Genomic DNA, 17173 nt, shown 5'->3' on the forward strand with positions numbered 1-17173 from the left:
TGTCCCTCTTTCAGAGGTTCTCCATTTCATTCTATCTTTGGGCCAACAGGGCTCTTCTCAGGGCACCCTTTAAGGCTATCTTTCGGCCATTTTGGCCTTTCTTCACCTTCCTACTCAGCCTTAAAGACTGCTTTTCTGGTTGCCATCACCTTTGCTCGCAGGATGAGTGAGCTTCAGGTTCTATCTTCTAAACCTCCTTTCCTTGCTGTCCATCCGGACAAGGTTGTCCTTCGAACTAGACCTTCTTTTCTTCCCAAAGTGGTTACCTCTTTCCAGATAGAACAGACCATCACTTTGCATACCTTCTTCCCGCCCCTGCATCCTTCCAAGGAGTAGAGGCTCCACTGTCTGGATTTAAAATGTGACTTATCATTTTATCTGGATCGCAGAAAACACTTCCGGGTGGACGATCAACTCTTAGTTGGCTATGTGGGCGCCAAGAAAGGCTGGGCTGTGCAAAAACGTTCCATCTCTTGATGGGTTGTCCTTTGCATTAAAATCTGCTATTCCTCCGCAAAAAAGGAGCCTCCAGTAGGTCTAGGCACCCATTCCACCACGACCACGGCAGCCAATACTGCTTTGGGATGTGGAGTCCCCCTCAGTGAAATCTGCCAGGCAGCCACGTGGGCATCACTGCACACGTTCACTAAACATTACTGCCTGGATAGTCAATCCAGATGATTCAGAAAAGGGGGTGGTGATGAACAGAGTGTCTGAATTAAGCAGACCACTCTTACCCAGTCCAAAGATCAGGGCATGATCCATCACCTTTTCTGAATCGTTTTTGGCCACTATAGGTGTGGCAGGGTATACTAAGACATGAGTCCCTTTCTCACTGCACCATCAGGATTCAAGCAAGCCGGGCCGATGACGGCTGAAATGCCAGAAACCGGTCCCCGGTAGCTTGTCTCCTTTCTGGTGAAGAATTGGCTTGGTAGTTTAGTCTGCCCTGTTCCCATGATGCACTGGGCCAGGGACAGACTGATTTGCATATAGCCAAGTTCTGAACTGGGATGGTGCAGTGAGATAAATAACGGTGATGGATCAAGCCCTGATCTTTGGACTGGGTAAGAGTGGTCTGCTTAATTCAGACACTGTTCATCACCACCCCCTTTTCTGAATCCTTTTTGGATAGTCAATCCAGACAGACGCTTCTTTGGCCATTCAGTTCTCCAGGACTTTCTGGTGTGAACTTTGTTCGCAAACCCACCTCTGGGGTTTTTAATTGCTGGGGTGTCTATTCTTAGGTAAGCATTATATAACTAATAGTCTCTTTCAGATGAACGAGTTAGTTACCTTCGGTAACAATATGTCCGAGGCATGTGAGCTGCAGAGTGTACACCTAGCATTAGATCGCCACCTGGTGTTGGGCTGGGATGATTGCAGGTTGTTGTCTTTTTGGAAGAAGTCTTTGTAGTCACGAGATAGGCGACTCCTCCCTTGGACAATACTGTGCATGGTCATCGACTCCATCCTCAGATTGTTTTTTTCCGCCACTGGGTTCGGATGAAACTTTTCCGCTCCGGCTAGAAAAACTTTTCCAGCAACTTCCAAGCGTAAAAACGTATACAAACTATCGACATCGAATAGACTACTTTCGACACCATCAGCTACATTCCGGGCCGTTGGGCCTATCGGCGCCGTACGGCCTATGCCTCATGGACAGAACTCCATTCAAGAGATGCCCGGTATGTCGAGCAAAATTCCGTCATAGCGACCACCACGAGGTCTGCAACCTCTGTCTATCGCCAGACCACGACGAGTCGACCTGCACAGCTTGTGCATCCTTTTTTTTGTCAAAAGTATTTTTATTGACAGTTTAATAAAAAACAGTAGAAATAAATATGCGACAATCCCACACTTCATCACACACAGGGGGTAGCCAGAGCAGTCGCCTGAAGACAACATGGTAGACTGGGGAAGGGATCCAGTGGTCAAGCTTCTTACACATAGCGTGGTGTCCTAGGAAGTGCAGATCAACCAGCATGTGAACCATCAATCCGGTATTCAATGGAGGAAGAGGCCAGCTAAGAGTCTCTGTTGTACAGAGTCATAACAATGCGTTCAAACGGCTAATCCTCCCGGAAAGTTGATCACAAACAGCTTGCAGTAGTGCTAATAGACCCTTCCGCAGGCATGTGGCCTGGCATGCAATACTATAATTGAGCATTAAGAGAGATGTCATAACGAACAAAGAAAACAAGCAAACCCTCCCCTACCCCCACCCCCCCACCCAACTCCCCAGTGGTGGTAGCAATAAGCACATGACAAGGAACCTGATGTGTAGCGGCAGGGATTCAGAGTTGAAGCAAGTGGAGAGCTCGAACGCTAGGTGGACAGACCGCGGATGGCAGGCCCTTGGAGAGGAATGTGACCAGCGGGCCCCAGCGAAATTCAAATTTCTTAAAATCATCTAGAAAGATATCCGGCATCCTTTCCATACTGAGCAACTTCCAGATTCTGTTGGTGTTCGAGATCTGGATCACGGAGACCCAACAGAGTGGAAGCCATCGAGGTAGGAATGGGGTATCCCAACATTTCCCTAATTTGGGCTAAAATTTCCTCCCAAAACGGCCAGATAATGGGGCAGACCCACCAATTGTGCTGGAAGTCCCCCAAGAACCCACATCCCTGCCAACATCTATCGGAGGTGCCCGGGAAATTCAGTTTCAGCTTGGCGGGGTGTAGGTACCAGTCCATCATGTTCTTCATATGTGCCTCCCTAAGCTCCACTGAGTGATTAAACTGGGCAATATCGGACCATAGGTGAGTCCACTCGGCGTCTGAGATGCCCTGTTGGAGGATCCCTTCCCACATATTCACATCCCGGGGCCTAGGGGAAACTGCAGTGGTAAGGAGGAGCCCATAGATGACTGATGGCCCCTTTCATGGAGGAAGTCCTGGTCAAGAAGGCCTCGAACTTGTGAGGGGTTGAGTTGCCGCCTCCCTCACCTGGGGGGGAGAGCGCCCAATGTAGCAGTTGAGCGTGATGATATCGCTCACTCTCCAGCACCCCATAATCCCTCCTACAGTTTTCAAAGGTGAGCGGGTCAAAATTGTTAAATAGGTGTGTGAGCGCTAGGCAACCTCCTTCCTTCCAGGCCCTGAAGGGGCCCTCGTGTGGCGCCGGGGGGGAAGGCGGGGTTGAAGTGTATGGGCGTGAAGGGGGAGGGGAAGGTGGTCCACCTGTCATCTATACAGAGTTGTGCAGCTTTATAATACATATGAATGTCAGGCAGCCCCACGCCTCCCTCTTTCCTTGGTTTGCGGAGGACAGCGAAGGAGAAGCGTGCCCGGCCTCCCTGCCAGACGAAGTGCAGCATCATGGACTTCACTCGCCTGAAGAATTCTCCGTCAAGATCTATAGGAAGGGCCTGAAACCGGTATAGGAGCTTGGTGAGGTATTGAATAGAGGAATCTGTCCACGGTAGAGGAGTTAGTGACTTAAGATGGGGGAGTTCCAATTGGGGGGTCGTGAGGCTGAGGACATAAGATTTGTTGTAGTTAATTTTGAACCCCGCCACCGCTTCATAGCACTCCAGTGTGGCATGCACATGGGGAAGAGAGTGGGCCGGATCAGAGAGGGAGAGGAGTACATTGTACGCAAAGAGAGTAATCTGTGGGACTCCGCAGTAAAAGGCAGTCCACGGATATCGGGGTTCGGCTCTCACCGCTATTGCCAGTGGTTCAATGCTAAGGGCAAAAAGCAGCGGCGACAGAGGACATCCCTGCCTTGTGCCCCGGGAGAGCTCAAAAAAGGGAGATAACTGACCATTCACTGCTACCCGGGTTCGGGGGGGAGGTAATTTGCCCGAATCATTGTTAAAAATTTGGATGAGAAGCCGAAGGCGGCCAGCGTGCGGAACAGGAATCCCCAGTCCACCCTGTCGAACGCCTTCTCGGCATCTAGGCCCACCAGAACCGCTGGAATTGTAAACTTATTGGCTTTCCCAATTAGGTGTATCACCCGCCTTGTGTTATCATGGGTCTGGCGCCCTTTGATGAACCCTGACTGATCCGAATCTATGAGGGCCGGCATCAAGTCATTGAGCCGCTGGGCGATGATGTAGGATTAGAGCTTCGCATCTAAATTCAGGAGGGCAATCGGCCTAAAGGAAGTGCATTTACTAGGGTCTTTCCCGGGATTGGGAATGATGGATATTAGTGCTTCTGCCATTGTGCGGGAGGTCTCACCCTCTTCCGCCATTCCGTTAAACAGCTGGACTAGGTATGGGCATAGTTCAGAGGTGAAAGTTTTATAGAAGATGGCCGTATACCCATCTGCCCCCGGAGCCTTGTGGGGTTTTAGAGCTTTATTGGCAGCCAGCACGTCTTCCCTGGAGAAGGGGGCGGAGAGTGCCTCATTCCATTCCGCTGAGACCTGAGGCAGTGTTAGTCCTTGTAGGTATTCGGCTTGAGCGGTCGCGTCTAGGTGATCCCCTGTATAAAGGGTCTTGTAGAAGGCCCCGAATAGCTCTGCCTTCGCCTCGTCTTGATGTGTCACTCCCCCCTGTGCATCTTGAATTCCCCCTACGTACTCCCGCTCCCTTTTGTCCCATAGCTGCCTGGCAAGGTGTCTCCCCACCTTGTTGCCCTGGGAGTAAGAGGGGCGTCGCAGTTTTTGCAGGGTATATTCGGCCCTATTATTATAGTGGGCTCGGAGTTTACCTCTGATGGCCGTCAGCTGCCTTAGTCCCAATCTGGAGGTGTTCTCCTCATGCGCTTTTTCTAAGGAGGAGAGCTCCTCCTCTAGTTGCTCTCGCTTCCGACCGTGCTGTCGGTTAAGAGCAGCGTTCAGTGCTATGCAATGCCCAAGAAGGCACGCCTTGAAGGCATCCCATGTAGTGAAGACCGAGGTGTCTCCTGGATCATTGAGTGTGAAAAATTTGGTGATCAGGCCTCGCAATTTAGTACAAGAGGGTTTGTCTCGGACCAGAGAAGCTGGGAAGTACCACCTGGAACTATCCTTACTCTTCACACCCCACTGGAGACCCACTGCGAGTAGGCTATAATCAGAAACATATAGTGGGAAGATCTTGGCCTCCCGGAGGTACCCCCGGAGGGACTGGCTCAGGAAGAAGTGGTCAATTCGGGAATAGGAGCGGTGGACGTGGGAGAAGAATGTGAAATCTCTGGACTGGGGGTATAGGAAGCGCCAAGCATCAAAAAAGGCCCAAATCAGAAATCTGTTGCGTGTCGGGGGAGAACGTGCCCATGTCTGACCTCTGTGAGTGCGTGCTATCTAGGTCTTTCTGTCACACCAAATTATAGTCCCCCATGACGAGCAGCGGCCCCTCCACAAAATCAACAATGGTCCTCAGCAGGGTATGTAGAAAGGCATTTTGCCCAGTGTTAGGTGCGTACAGTACAAGAAATGTGCAGAGTCTACACCACAGGAGGCCCTTAACCATGATCCAGCGACCCTCCCTATCACTTTGTACCCCCAGGGGTTGTAGGGTCGAGCGGAACATAAGGGCCACCCCCTCTCTTTCGTGGCGGCGGAGGATCTATAGATTAGTGGGAACATTTTGTGCTTAAGGCGTGAGTCCTCCGTTTTAGCCAGATGAGTCTCCTGAAGGCCCACTATATCTAGATGATGATCCATGATATACTTCCAGACCTAGGGTAGAGGCAGCATTGGAAGTTCCTACGATACAGCTCTGCAAAGGCCGTCTGCCCCAGCCCACCATGGTGAGCGGCCGAGGTAACGAGTCCCACACCCCCAGCTCCCCGCCTGGATCCGAGTGTAGCATCCAACCACCCGCTCATGTCCGGACCAACCCGCTCCGCAGCACCTCCCCGCCATGAACGCCCCACCTCCCCTCCGCCGACCCACCCCGCTCGTAAGTACCCCTGAAGCCAATCTACGAGCATGCCCCTGCTACCACCACTACCCACCCTAACCCACCCCTCCCATCCACCCAACACCCCTAGAAGAAAACGACAGTACTTCGAACAAAAAAGGAGAAGTCTTAAGGACAGGGGGACATGGCACCAGTCACTTTTCTTCCAGTTCGTGTCATCGGGCACCCTCACGATCATGGAGAGAAAGCACAAGTGTTACCTCATAGTGGTGGCCCCCTCCGGCGCCTGCAGATGTCCCTCTCGGTTTCATGAGGCCGCCTCACCATGATCTGTTGGTGCGTCAGTGACCTAGGCCACAGAAGCGACCGCTGCACCCCGCTCTTGTATCGTTGCCGACAGGTCCCGTCCCCCCACCTGCATGGGCTTGCCCACTCTCTGCCACTCTGAGGAGCGCTGTCGTCGCCTGCCAGTTGAGCCGCTGTCCCTGGACGCCGGTTCCTGGCGCTCCAAGCCCAGGAGATCCATTGCCGCCTCCAACGAACGCACCTGAACCAACTTGTTCTGCCAACGGAAGATGAGACGGAAGGGGTGCCCCCAGGAATAGGGCACTTTTTGCTCCTGTAGGTATGTGGTAAGGGGCTTCAAGTCCATGCGCTTTTGCAGTGTAGAAGCCGCTAAATCCTGATACAGCAGGGGGCGATGATCCCGGAATTGGAGGGGAGCCAGATCTGGTGCTTTCCTAAGGATCCTTTCCTTCAGCTGGAAATCATGTACACACCAGAATGTCGGGGGGTAGTGCTTGGGGTCCTCGCGGCAATCCAACCCGGTGCACTCGGTCCATTCGTATGGTCTGGATGTCCTCCTCCCCAAGGATGTGCTTGATTAGCGCCTCGACGTACTCCCTCAAGTCCGCCCCCTCTCCTTTCCAGGGCACTGAGCGAATGCGGATATTGTTGCGACGTGACCTATTCTCAAAGTCCTCGGTATTGGCCTGCAGGTCAAGGTTTTGCCCGTCAGGCGAATCACATCTTGTTGAAGACGGTGAATATCCTCTGCTGTTCCCACGTCGTGTTCTTCCAGCGTCGCTACCCGTTCCCCCACTCCGTCCACATCTCTCCTCACTTCGCGCAGGTCCGAGGCCAGTTGTTAGCGCAGCTCCGATATGTCTTCTTTAATGGCCGCGAAGAGTTCAATCATAAAGACCTTGGTCGCGGGTTCTTCACTCTCTACCTTTTTTGGGAATTTATCGGGGATAGGCGAGGCAAACTGCGCCGCTCCTTTCGGGATCCCATCTTTCCCAGGCTTATCCTTTTTCGTCATGTTGTATGCCATGATTGCCGGCACGCACCCCAAAGCTATTTCTTGGGGAGGCTCACTACGTCCGTCCAACGCCCCCGCTTCCTCCTGGGGTGGCCCTGTACCGATCGCCGGCCCAGCGGGCCTCGCCGCGCAGTTCGCGGAGTCCTGGGTTGTCCGACAGTGACCCTCTTCCTGCCGCCACTCGCACCATACAATCACCGTCTGCTGTGTCGCGCCCTCTACTGCTGCACGGCCCTAGACGCTCCCACCGCGCTCCCGGGACTTCTCCAGGTGGATCTCCCCACTACAGGCCGCTTCCCTCCGGGTCCCGCACGCCGGTCGTCCGCATCGGGGGTCGGACCAGCTGCGGAACCCCAAGCGGGCCTTTTCACCCTGGCGTCCGCTACGCTTCCTCTTCAGCCCAACTGACCACGGGGCCCACCACCTTCATGTGCCCTTTCAACTGCTGCCTGTTCTCCGGGCCGGCCAGGCCGGAGCGCTTCCTCCAAGGCAAGGCCACACTAGGCCGCAACACAGTCCAATACAGGTTCTTCACTGCCACTGACCTGCAATAACTCCACCGCACGTCGGAGGCCTCACCAGACTCACCCTCCGGGTCCCACCGCACTCTGGCAGACCCACTCGTGTCCAGGACCCGTAGCGGTGATGTTCGGGAACTACGGGCTCCTTAAAGGCGAACGGTCTCCACAGGCCCAGAACTCGCCGTACCCCAGGGACGTTGCTAGGCGGATCGTCCGCTCTTGGATCCACCGCTGACACCGCGCTCCGGCAGCCCTTCCCGCATCCAGCACAGGCACAGCAGTGTGGGGGGCCCACGAGCTGCAGTAGATTGCGTGGCCCGCACAGGCCCAAAAGCCTCGGCCTCAGGTGGGCAGCGCCGCCCCTTCTTCGTGATCCGGCACCTTCTACACACTTACGGGGGTCCGCGATCACTGCCGCTGCACGGCCAGCGCTGTCTCCTTCCTTCCCCGGGGTCCTGAGGCTCCAGCCCTGATGGCCCCTATCCTGGCAGCTCCTCCACCTCGGTGCCCCTTCCGTCACGGGGACTCCAGCCGACAAGGCCCACACCGGTTCCCGGGCTCAGTCGCGTCACAGGCCCCACCGCCAGCCGCGGCGAATTCCGGGTCAGCGGGCGCAAAAAAAACGCCAGCCGCCTCCCTGCAGTAACTGGACACCAGGCGGGGACGAAACACTTGTGAATGCGGCCTCTAGGAGGGAGCTATACAATGCTGGTAAACTCATGGCGCCGGAGGGACACAGAGACACGTCCTACTCCGCCGCCATCTCGGCCACGCCCCCTGTGCATCCTTTTGATCGAGATCAGAGGGCCCGTCGACACGAGATGAGGAGATCAGCCCCAGCACGGGAGGCCATCTTCGAGGAGGAGATCGTCAAAGAAGACCTCTCCGAAGACGAGGATCCACTCGTCGCCGAACAAGACTCGCCTGATCTCCAGATCATATCAGAGGCAGAGGACTCAGATGACTCGATTCCATCTCGTCAACCCGTGAGTACTCTTGCCCCTGCACAACAGACACAGCCCAAGCCAAAGGCAACGGTCGGCACTCAGCCCATGGGGCCCAGTCGAGACCGAAATATCCCCTCAAACGCCCCGCCTTCGGGCTCGGCTCAGAGGAAAACTACTACGCTTTCCGGTGCCTCGGCACCGACCAAGCCACACGTGCCAATTCCACCTCTTCCATCGGCACCGAAGCACACACAACCTTCGACACAGAAGGATTCTTCGACACTGAAGCCAAAACTCCCTTCGGTGCCCAAAGACAAAGATCCTTCGGCACCGAAACCTAAAGAGGCACCAGCGCCGAAGCCAAAAACTGTACCGGATCCGCAAAAAGCTCCAGCTCCGAAGCCTTCTGGTTCCAAAAATAAAGATGGAAAGCCAGCGTCCGACGCCTCAAAGCCAACGAGACCTGCTTCCATTCCAGAAACTCCAACCTCGGCACCAAAGACTCCAAGGCCTGATTCAGAGACCCCTAAACCCTCTAACAAGCCTGCCAAGCCAAAACCACCTTCGGCACCGAAACATTTGCCACGGGACTCTGTAGCGCCTCCTACAGCAAAAAACACAAAACAACCCCTATCGACGCCGAAGAAGGTTGTAGAGGAAGAAGAACTGTTTAGACCAGATCCTAAACAAAAGAAGGTCCATATCAACCCAAAAACTGGACATGTCGAAGCTATTCCTTACAAAAAGAGACCAGCAGACGCACCACTTCTACCTGTGGTTCCTCCCAAAAAGAAGGATTGTGCAACTTCGCCAATACACCCTTCCTCTCCTTTACCTTCTTCCTCCCCTATCCCTCCTTACTTTTCACCAAGTTTCTCCTGTTCAATCTCCTGCATCATCACACCACACTGATGATGAGTATGATATAGGTGGTGGGAATGACACACCAGACCCACTCACATACCCTGTAGATGAAGGTATCAACCGAGATACATATCCTACAGATAAAGATATATATGAGTACCCAGCAAATAATGTGCCTGACATTCCTGATCCTCAGTCCTACCCAACGAAACCTTACCCTCCAGAAGATAGCATTGGGTTTAATCACCTCTTAAATAGAGCTGCCCTTTACCACGGGGTGCACTCTGATGCCATTGAGGAGGATTTTTTATTAGACACATTTGAGCAGTCACAGAGGTCTACACAAATACTACCCATGATCAAAGGAGTCATTAAACATGCTCCGGAAATATTTAAAGACCATGTGCGTTGTAGAGTGTTAAATCCAAGAATAGAAAAGAAATATAGACCAGCACCATCTGATCCAGTCTATATTAACCACATCGCTGCTGTGGTTATTTTTCCCCTGTGCTGGAAAGGATATTCTACTGTATTCATGACGAGCTCAGCTTGTCATCAGCACAGCTCAACTGTGCCTCATGACGAGCTGAGCTCGTCATGAGCATGGAAGGGGTTAAGGGACATCTGCCACTAGACTCACTAGTAGTGTCCAATGCACGGAAGAGAGCTAATTCCCAGACTTCTGGTGACACGCCCCCTCCTGACAAAGAATCCAAGGTTATTGATGCGCCAGGGAAACGGATTGCTGCGCAGGCTACAAATATATGGCGCATAGCAAATACACAAGCCCTGCTCTCACGCTATGACAGGGCTCACTACGATCAATTAGAAAAACTATTAGAGCCCCTCCCAGATCAATACAAAGATCAAGCAACAGAGCTCATACAAGAAGGCAAATTAATATCCAATGCCTCAATTAAATGTGCACTAGATGTAGCTGACACAGCATCCAGAGCAGTCAATACTAGTGTTCTATTCAGACGACATGTGTGGTTATGCATTTCAGGGTTTAAGACGGAGGCGCAGACTACCATCTTGAACCAACCCTTCAATCAAAACCAATTGTTTGGGCCGGAAGTAGACACTACACTAGAAAAAATGAAAAAAGACACAGACACAGCTAAGTCTATGGGAGCATTACAATCCACACAGACTAGAAGTTCTTTTCACCGCTCCTTTTATAGAGGAGGCTCCAAGCAAACCGGTGCAGATACAACACCATCTTTCAAAACGCACACACAGACCTCCTCTAACAAAGGCTACTTTAGAGAAGGATACAGAGACAATAATAATAAGGGAAGAGGTAGAGGTAATAACAACCGCTCCTCTTCCACTCCCAAACAGTGACGTCCCTCTGCTTCCCCTACAGCATTCCACTCCTGTGGGGGGCAGATTATCACAGTTCCTACCTGTCTGGAATTCTATCACAACAGGCAGGTGAGTGAGACAGATTATCCAACATGGCTACTGCCTAGAACTCGCAGCAACCCCCCCAAACATACCACCCAGGCAGCGTCCAATGTCTACAGACCATTTGACTCTGCTTCAACAGGAAGTTCTAGCACTTCTACAAAATGATGCTATTCAATTAGTTCCTTTAGAAGAACAGGGAACAGGAGTTTACTCCCTGTACTTTCTAATCCCCAAGAAGGACTGGACACTACGGCCAATTCTCGACCTCAGGCCCCTCAACCATTACATACAATCAGATCATTTTCACATGATCACTCTGCAACAAGTACTCCCACTACTACAACAAGGCAACTTTCTTTCAATACTAGACCTAAAGGACGCCTACTTTCACATTCCTATACGTCCTGCGCACAGGAAGTATTTAAGGTTGGTCATACAAGGACAGCACTAACAGTTCAAAGTCCTTCCATTTGGCGTCACAACAGCACCACGAGTGTTCACAAAGTGCTGTGCAGTAGTAGCGACACATCTCAGAAGACAACAGATACATGTCTTCCCTTACCTCGATGATTGGCTCATAAAAGCCAAATCATTCCACCAATGTGTACAACACACTCGGCAGACAATTCAACTGTTGCACGACTTAGGGTTTATGATCAACTACACAAAGTCACACCTAGAGCCTGCGCACGTGCATCAGTATCTAGGAGCTACCATAGACACATCTACAGCTCTAGCGTATCCCAGTCCAGCCAGGATACAGAGCATTCAGGCCTTAGTCTCCAGTTTTCAACACCAGCAGTCTCTCCAAGCCAGAGTGTTCATGTGACTAATAGGCATGATGGCATCTTGCATCTTCATAGTTCAACATGCAAGACTGGAAATGCGCCCATTACAAGAATGTCTAACAGTGGAATCAGGCTCAAGGTCAGCTCACAGACCTGGTGTTGGTAGACAGCCGTATATATCGCTCTCTGCAATGGTGGAACACCAAAAACTTGGCAAGAGGACGGCCGTGCCTAGAGCCTGTTCCACAGATAGTGCTCACAACAGACGCATCCCTCACAGGACGGGGAGCCCATCTCTTACACTATACCACACAAGGCCAATGGAACAACCAACAAAGAATGGTCCATATCAACCATCTAGAGCTGCTAGCAATTTTCCTAGCCCTCAAGACGTTTCAATTACAAGTACAAAACAAAGCTGTCTTAATCCGGACGGACAATATGACAGCCATGTACTATATACAAAAACAGGGGGGGACATACCCTCTACAACTGTCCCAGCTAGTGCAGAACATTTGGAAATAGGCCATTCCTCAAAACATACACCTGACAGTAGAACACCTTCCAGGAATTCAAAATCAGATAGCAGATCTGTTGAGTCGACAGTCATAACAGATTCACAAATGGGAAATACATCCACAAGTGCTTCAACCATTTTTCCAAATGTGGGGGCATCCACAGATAGATCTGTTTGCCACCCACGAAAATGCAAAATGCCCAACCTTCGCCGCCAGGTTTCCACACCCACGGTCGGAAGGGAATGCGATATGGATGAACTGGTCTGGCAGATTTGCGTGCGCTTTTCCGCCTCTCCCACTTATTCCACTAGTAGTGCGCAAACTCAGACTACAGTCTCTCAAACTAATAAAGTTCCGGCTATGCTCAAGGAGGCCAGGCTGATTCCACTGCTTAAGAAGCCTGGGGCGGAAACTAAAATTTTAAAGAATTTTAGACCCATCTCCCAATTACCCTTTTTAGCAAAAGTCCTGGAACAGCATGTGCTGACATACCTTTCAAAGCACCTGGAGACCAATGATCTGCTAGAGCAAAATCAGGCTGGTTTCCGGGCTCATCACAGTACGGAGCTGGTGATGGTGTCCATCCTGGACGAACTGAGGTGTAGAGCTGATAAGAAGATCCCTGGGGCCCTGGTGCTCCTCGATCTCTCCACGGCTTTTGACACGGTATGTCATCTTCAATTGCTGTCGCGTTTGAGAGACATGGGCATCGGGGGGCCTGCTCTAGGTTGGCTCACCTCTTTCCTGCAAGATAGATCGCAGAAGGTGCAGCTGTCCGACCTAGTATCAACATCAGCGGCCATCACCTGTGGAGTGCCGCAAGGTTCGGCTCTCTCACCGCTCCTTTTTAACATCTATCTGCAGCCTCTAATTTCAGCCCTCAACCAGATGGAATGTCAGATTTTCAACTATGCTGACGACACGCAGATCGTCATCCAAATAAAGTATTCATCAGGAGCACAAACAATGCTGCATAACATCTTAAGGTTCACGGTAAACTGGATGTCCGCCAACTCCTTGAAGATTAACCCAGATAAAACCAAGGTGCTGCCTATAACCATCCAGGGCAGCCCTTTCAATGACGGGTTTTGGCCCAGGGAGTTGGGCAGGACACCGGAACCAGCAACCGTGGTGAAAAGCCTGGGAATCCATATTGACAGCAATCTGTCTATGAAGAAACAGGTGTCTGTGGTGGTAGGCACATGTGTTGGTCTTCTGAGACAGCTTCGCAAGATCTCTCACCTGCTGTCATTTTCTACACTTAGAAGTGCTGTGTCAGCTAAGATCCTGGGCCGTTTGGATTACGGCAATGCGCTGTATATAGGGCTGCCTCAGCGACAACTTGCGCGGCTTCAGACAGTAATGAATGATGCGGTGACGTTGATTTTGAAGAAGCCTAGGAAAACACATGCTTCACCTCTCCTGCGTCAGTTACACTGGCTCCCTGTTAGACAGAGAGCACTGTTCAAAGAATTATGTATCACACATAAGGCACTCTATGGTAATGCGCCTAGGTACATTAAATCCAGACTATCCGGCTACATCCCTGCTAGGGTGCTGCGGTCCTCTGAAGCCACGTTTTTGGTTAATCCACGGTTCCGCCTGTCCACTCTGGGCGGGCGTTCTCCACTCTGCTTCCTGCAGCATGGAATAAACTACCAACCAATCTCCGTAAGTAGTCAAATTTGCTGCCCGTCCGCCCAATGCTAAAAACCATACTCTTTCGGGAAGCGTAGGGTGTGTTGTAAGTTTTCTATCTGTTTTCGGTAGTGCTGGTTTCTTTTTGTACAAGCGCTTAGAGACCCTGGGGTGATAATGCGCTATATAAATGGAAATAAAATAAAAATAAATAAAATTATTTGTATCTTTCTCTCCCCCACACAAAGGCAACCCCATCTCTAAAGGGGGATCACCAGGTGGATTGTAAAGTGTATACAAATATGCTATCAAAAAGCTAAACATACACTGACCGTTCCTCCTAGAGCGCACTCCACTCGCAAACAAGGAGCCTCTATGGCTTTCTTAGGAAATATACCAATAGAGGACATATGCAAGGCAGCAACATCGTCTACACAACACACCTTCACTAAACACTATTGTGTTGATGTGCAGGCCAAGCAGCTGGGTGAAGTGGTCCAAGCTGTCCTTAGAACACTGTTTCAAAATACTGCAACGGAAACAAGCGACCACCGCTAGGGGAGACACTGCTGCACAATCGATGCAGTATGCATCTGTTCTTGGCATGTAGAGCTGCAGAGTCGTACACGCCCTCCCACCTCCCCGGGACTTGTATCCGTTCCAGTTCTCATCTTACTTAGATGCACACCCATGGACATCCTTTCTCTTTACTTCTACTAACTCCATCATTTCCCATCATGGCGAAAAACAATCTGAGGATGGAGTCGATGACCATGCGCAGTATTGTCCAAGGGAGAAGTCACCAATCTCGTGATTACAAAGACTTCTTCCAAGAAGACAACAACCTGCAATCATCCAAGCCCAACACCAGGTGGCGATCTAATGCTAAGTGTACAACTCTGCAGCTCTACATGCCAAGAACAGATGCATACTGGTAAGTAGCATTTTCCATCTGTAAGAGACATATATTAGTTATAGTTTCCTTACTGCCCCACCCATCCTCTCTTTTCTGCAAACTGACTGCTAGAGTCAGGGACTCCCTTTCAGGGCCCTAGTTATGTGCAGGAGTGGGCAGTGTCTTGCATGGCTCTGCGTTTCAGGCGTGGAATGTCGTGTAAAGAACTGACGTCCGCGTGCAGGGGCTGCGTCTAAGTAGACACCGCTATGTCATTCTGGCGCCCGCGACTCCACGACAAACGCGGAGTCGACCAAAGCCACCTCCCAACATGCTGGGGTACTGCGAAAGAAAAAATCTCAGAATCCAGTCTGACGCCTGGGGTAATTCTAAGGTAAGGAATCTATAACTAATATATGTCTCTTACAGATATATTGTTACCAAAGGTAAGTAACTTGTTCATCACTGCCAAAGGTATTTGTCCTCCTAATCCTCCGAAGGCGGAAAAGTGACTCCATTAGCTCAATCTAAAAAGGGCTTTGAACGTTTACATTGACTGCATAAGGGGCTGTTGTGACCGGCTCATGGCATGGTTTTCTAGAGAAGCAAGTTAAGACTGCCTTGGCAAGATTAATAGCCATCAGCATTAAAATCTATACGTTGGCCATGAAGTAAGCTCTTGAAGTCCTGTAGGTGCATCACTCCAGGCCCGTGGCCGCAATAATGGCATAGTCAAGAAGCATGATGTTTCTGGACACCTGCCAGACTGATGTGTGTGTGACATGATCACGAATACTACTGCCTTGACAGTCTGGACTTATGTGAGGGCCATTTTACTTGCTTAATCCTGGAAGTCTCATTCATCTGAGTATGCTTCTCAGACCCTCCACCTTTAGGAGGTATTGTTTTGGAATCTATTTTTAATGTGAGGAATCTGCAGTGAGAACTATCCATCAGAAGATCAAGTTACTTACCTTCGGTAACGCTCTTTCTGTTGGATAGTCTATTGAACCACTTACTCCTCACTGCTTTCCTACTTCCTCATTCTGTTGTGTGGAGTCCTGAAAATCTTAAGATTCCATACTAAGTTTTGGAATTCTGTCACTTGCAATTTTTTGGTAGGGCTCCACATCGAAGTGTGTGGAGGGAGAAGAATTAAGAAACTTTTGTCAGCATGCAGCGGTGGCATTGATATGTATCTCCACTCCGTCATTTCCGGGTGGTATGGAGTCACTGTGGAGCTACAAGGCACCACCTATCAGTGCTTGGGGGCATTGGTGTGAAAATTCTCCTGGTGCAGCCTGCTTCGTGGGGATACTTTGAAGGTGAGGAATCTGCAGTTAGAATATCCACCAAAAAGAGTGTTGTCTAATATAAGTAATGTATTCTTTTGGGCCTAGGTGTAGGGGAACTAAGATTAAAAGGGTGTATATTATATTTTGCTTGCATAGTAACAAATCTGCACACTTCTAAAGAGATTGCCTGATCATTCTTTGTCTGGATTTTTTGAAAATTTGGTAAAGTTTACTTTGTATGGATTTATGATTTACCCTTTGTTTAAATAATGACAATACAAGTGAGTGTTTTAAATTCTTAATACTGATAGATTCTCTGTATTAATGTCTCCTTTGTTCCCCTCAGGAATCCGTAAGAAAAGCAGCAGAATTAGCATTAAAAACTTTGAGCAAGGTAATATTTCAATAGGACTTTCTTTGCTTGAATCTTATAAAAGTGACTGTCACCTTTCATAAATATATTACTCCAAAGAGCACACTATCTGTGGAACTACCTTATTGTATTTTGTAGTTGATGTTGCAATAGCCCCTCCAACACAACCCTTCTCTAAAGTGTTGGCATCCCATTGCTCTTAGACACATTTGAAATGATTATAGTTCAGGTGCATTGGGATTTGCTTTTCAGATAAACTGATGTTGATTTAGCATCTTTTTGTTTGATTATCTTATTTTTGATAGATTTGTTAGAGTTGGTTTTTCTTAAAATAAAATTCAAATTTTTTCCCTCAGATTTGTGTGAGAATGTGTGATTCCTCAAAAGGACTATCTGGTCAAAAAACTATTGCTGTGCTTCTTCCATGCCTTCTCGATAAAGGGATGATGAGTACCGTGTCTGAAGTCCGATCCCTCAGGTTTGTATTTGCATAACCTAATTGGATCAAGTACAGCTTATGTTTTTTTTGTCCACTTTAATATTTGAAATAAATTGTATCATAAATAATTTAGTAATTACTGTGTGTAGTTTTTCTTATTAGTTTTAAGGTGTGTTTGTTCTTCTCCTAAAAATGTTAACACTCCGAGTCAGATGTCTAATCTAGTAGAACTTACTTTACCATCACGCCATTGGTTTCTCATTTTCTAGAAGCTTCTTTTTGAAATGGTCTTCAGCATTTCACTCTGCATAGATGAATATGTTTTGTATATTTCCCATGATTTGGAAAGGTGACTAT

At 49.7% G+C, this 17173-nt stretch overlaps 1 protein-coding gene across 2 annotated transcripts in view; it reads left to right on the forward strand.

Annotated features, from left to right (window-relative positions):
- Nucleotides 1–17173, forward strand: part of ECPAS (Ecm29 proteasome adaptor and scaffold) — a 780178-nt gene that overhangs the window by 483865 nt on the left and 279140 nt on the right. For both annotated transcript variants that reach the window (XM_086962068.1, XM_086962067.1), the window contains exons 33-34: nucleotides 16351–16398; nucleotides 16734–16855. In XM_086962068.1, the coding sequence (XP_086818194.1) occupies nucleotides 16351–16398; nucleotides 16734–16855 (170 nt within the window). The remainder of the gene's footprint in view (nucleotides 1–16350; nucleotides 16399–16733; nucleotides 16856–17173) is intronic.

Source organism: Lissotriton vulgaris, chromosome 3_1 (assembly GCF_964263255.1).
Source record: "Lissotriton vulgaris chromosome 3_1, aLisVul1.2, whole genome shotgun sequence".
Taxonomy (NCBI): Eukaryota; Metazoa; Chordata; class Amphibia; order Caudata; family Salamandridae; genus Lissotriton; species Lissotriton vulgaris.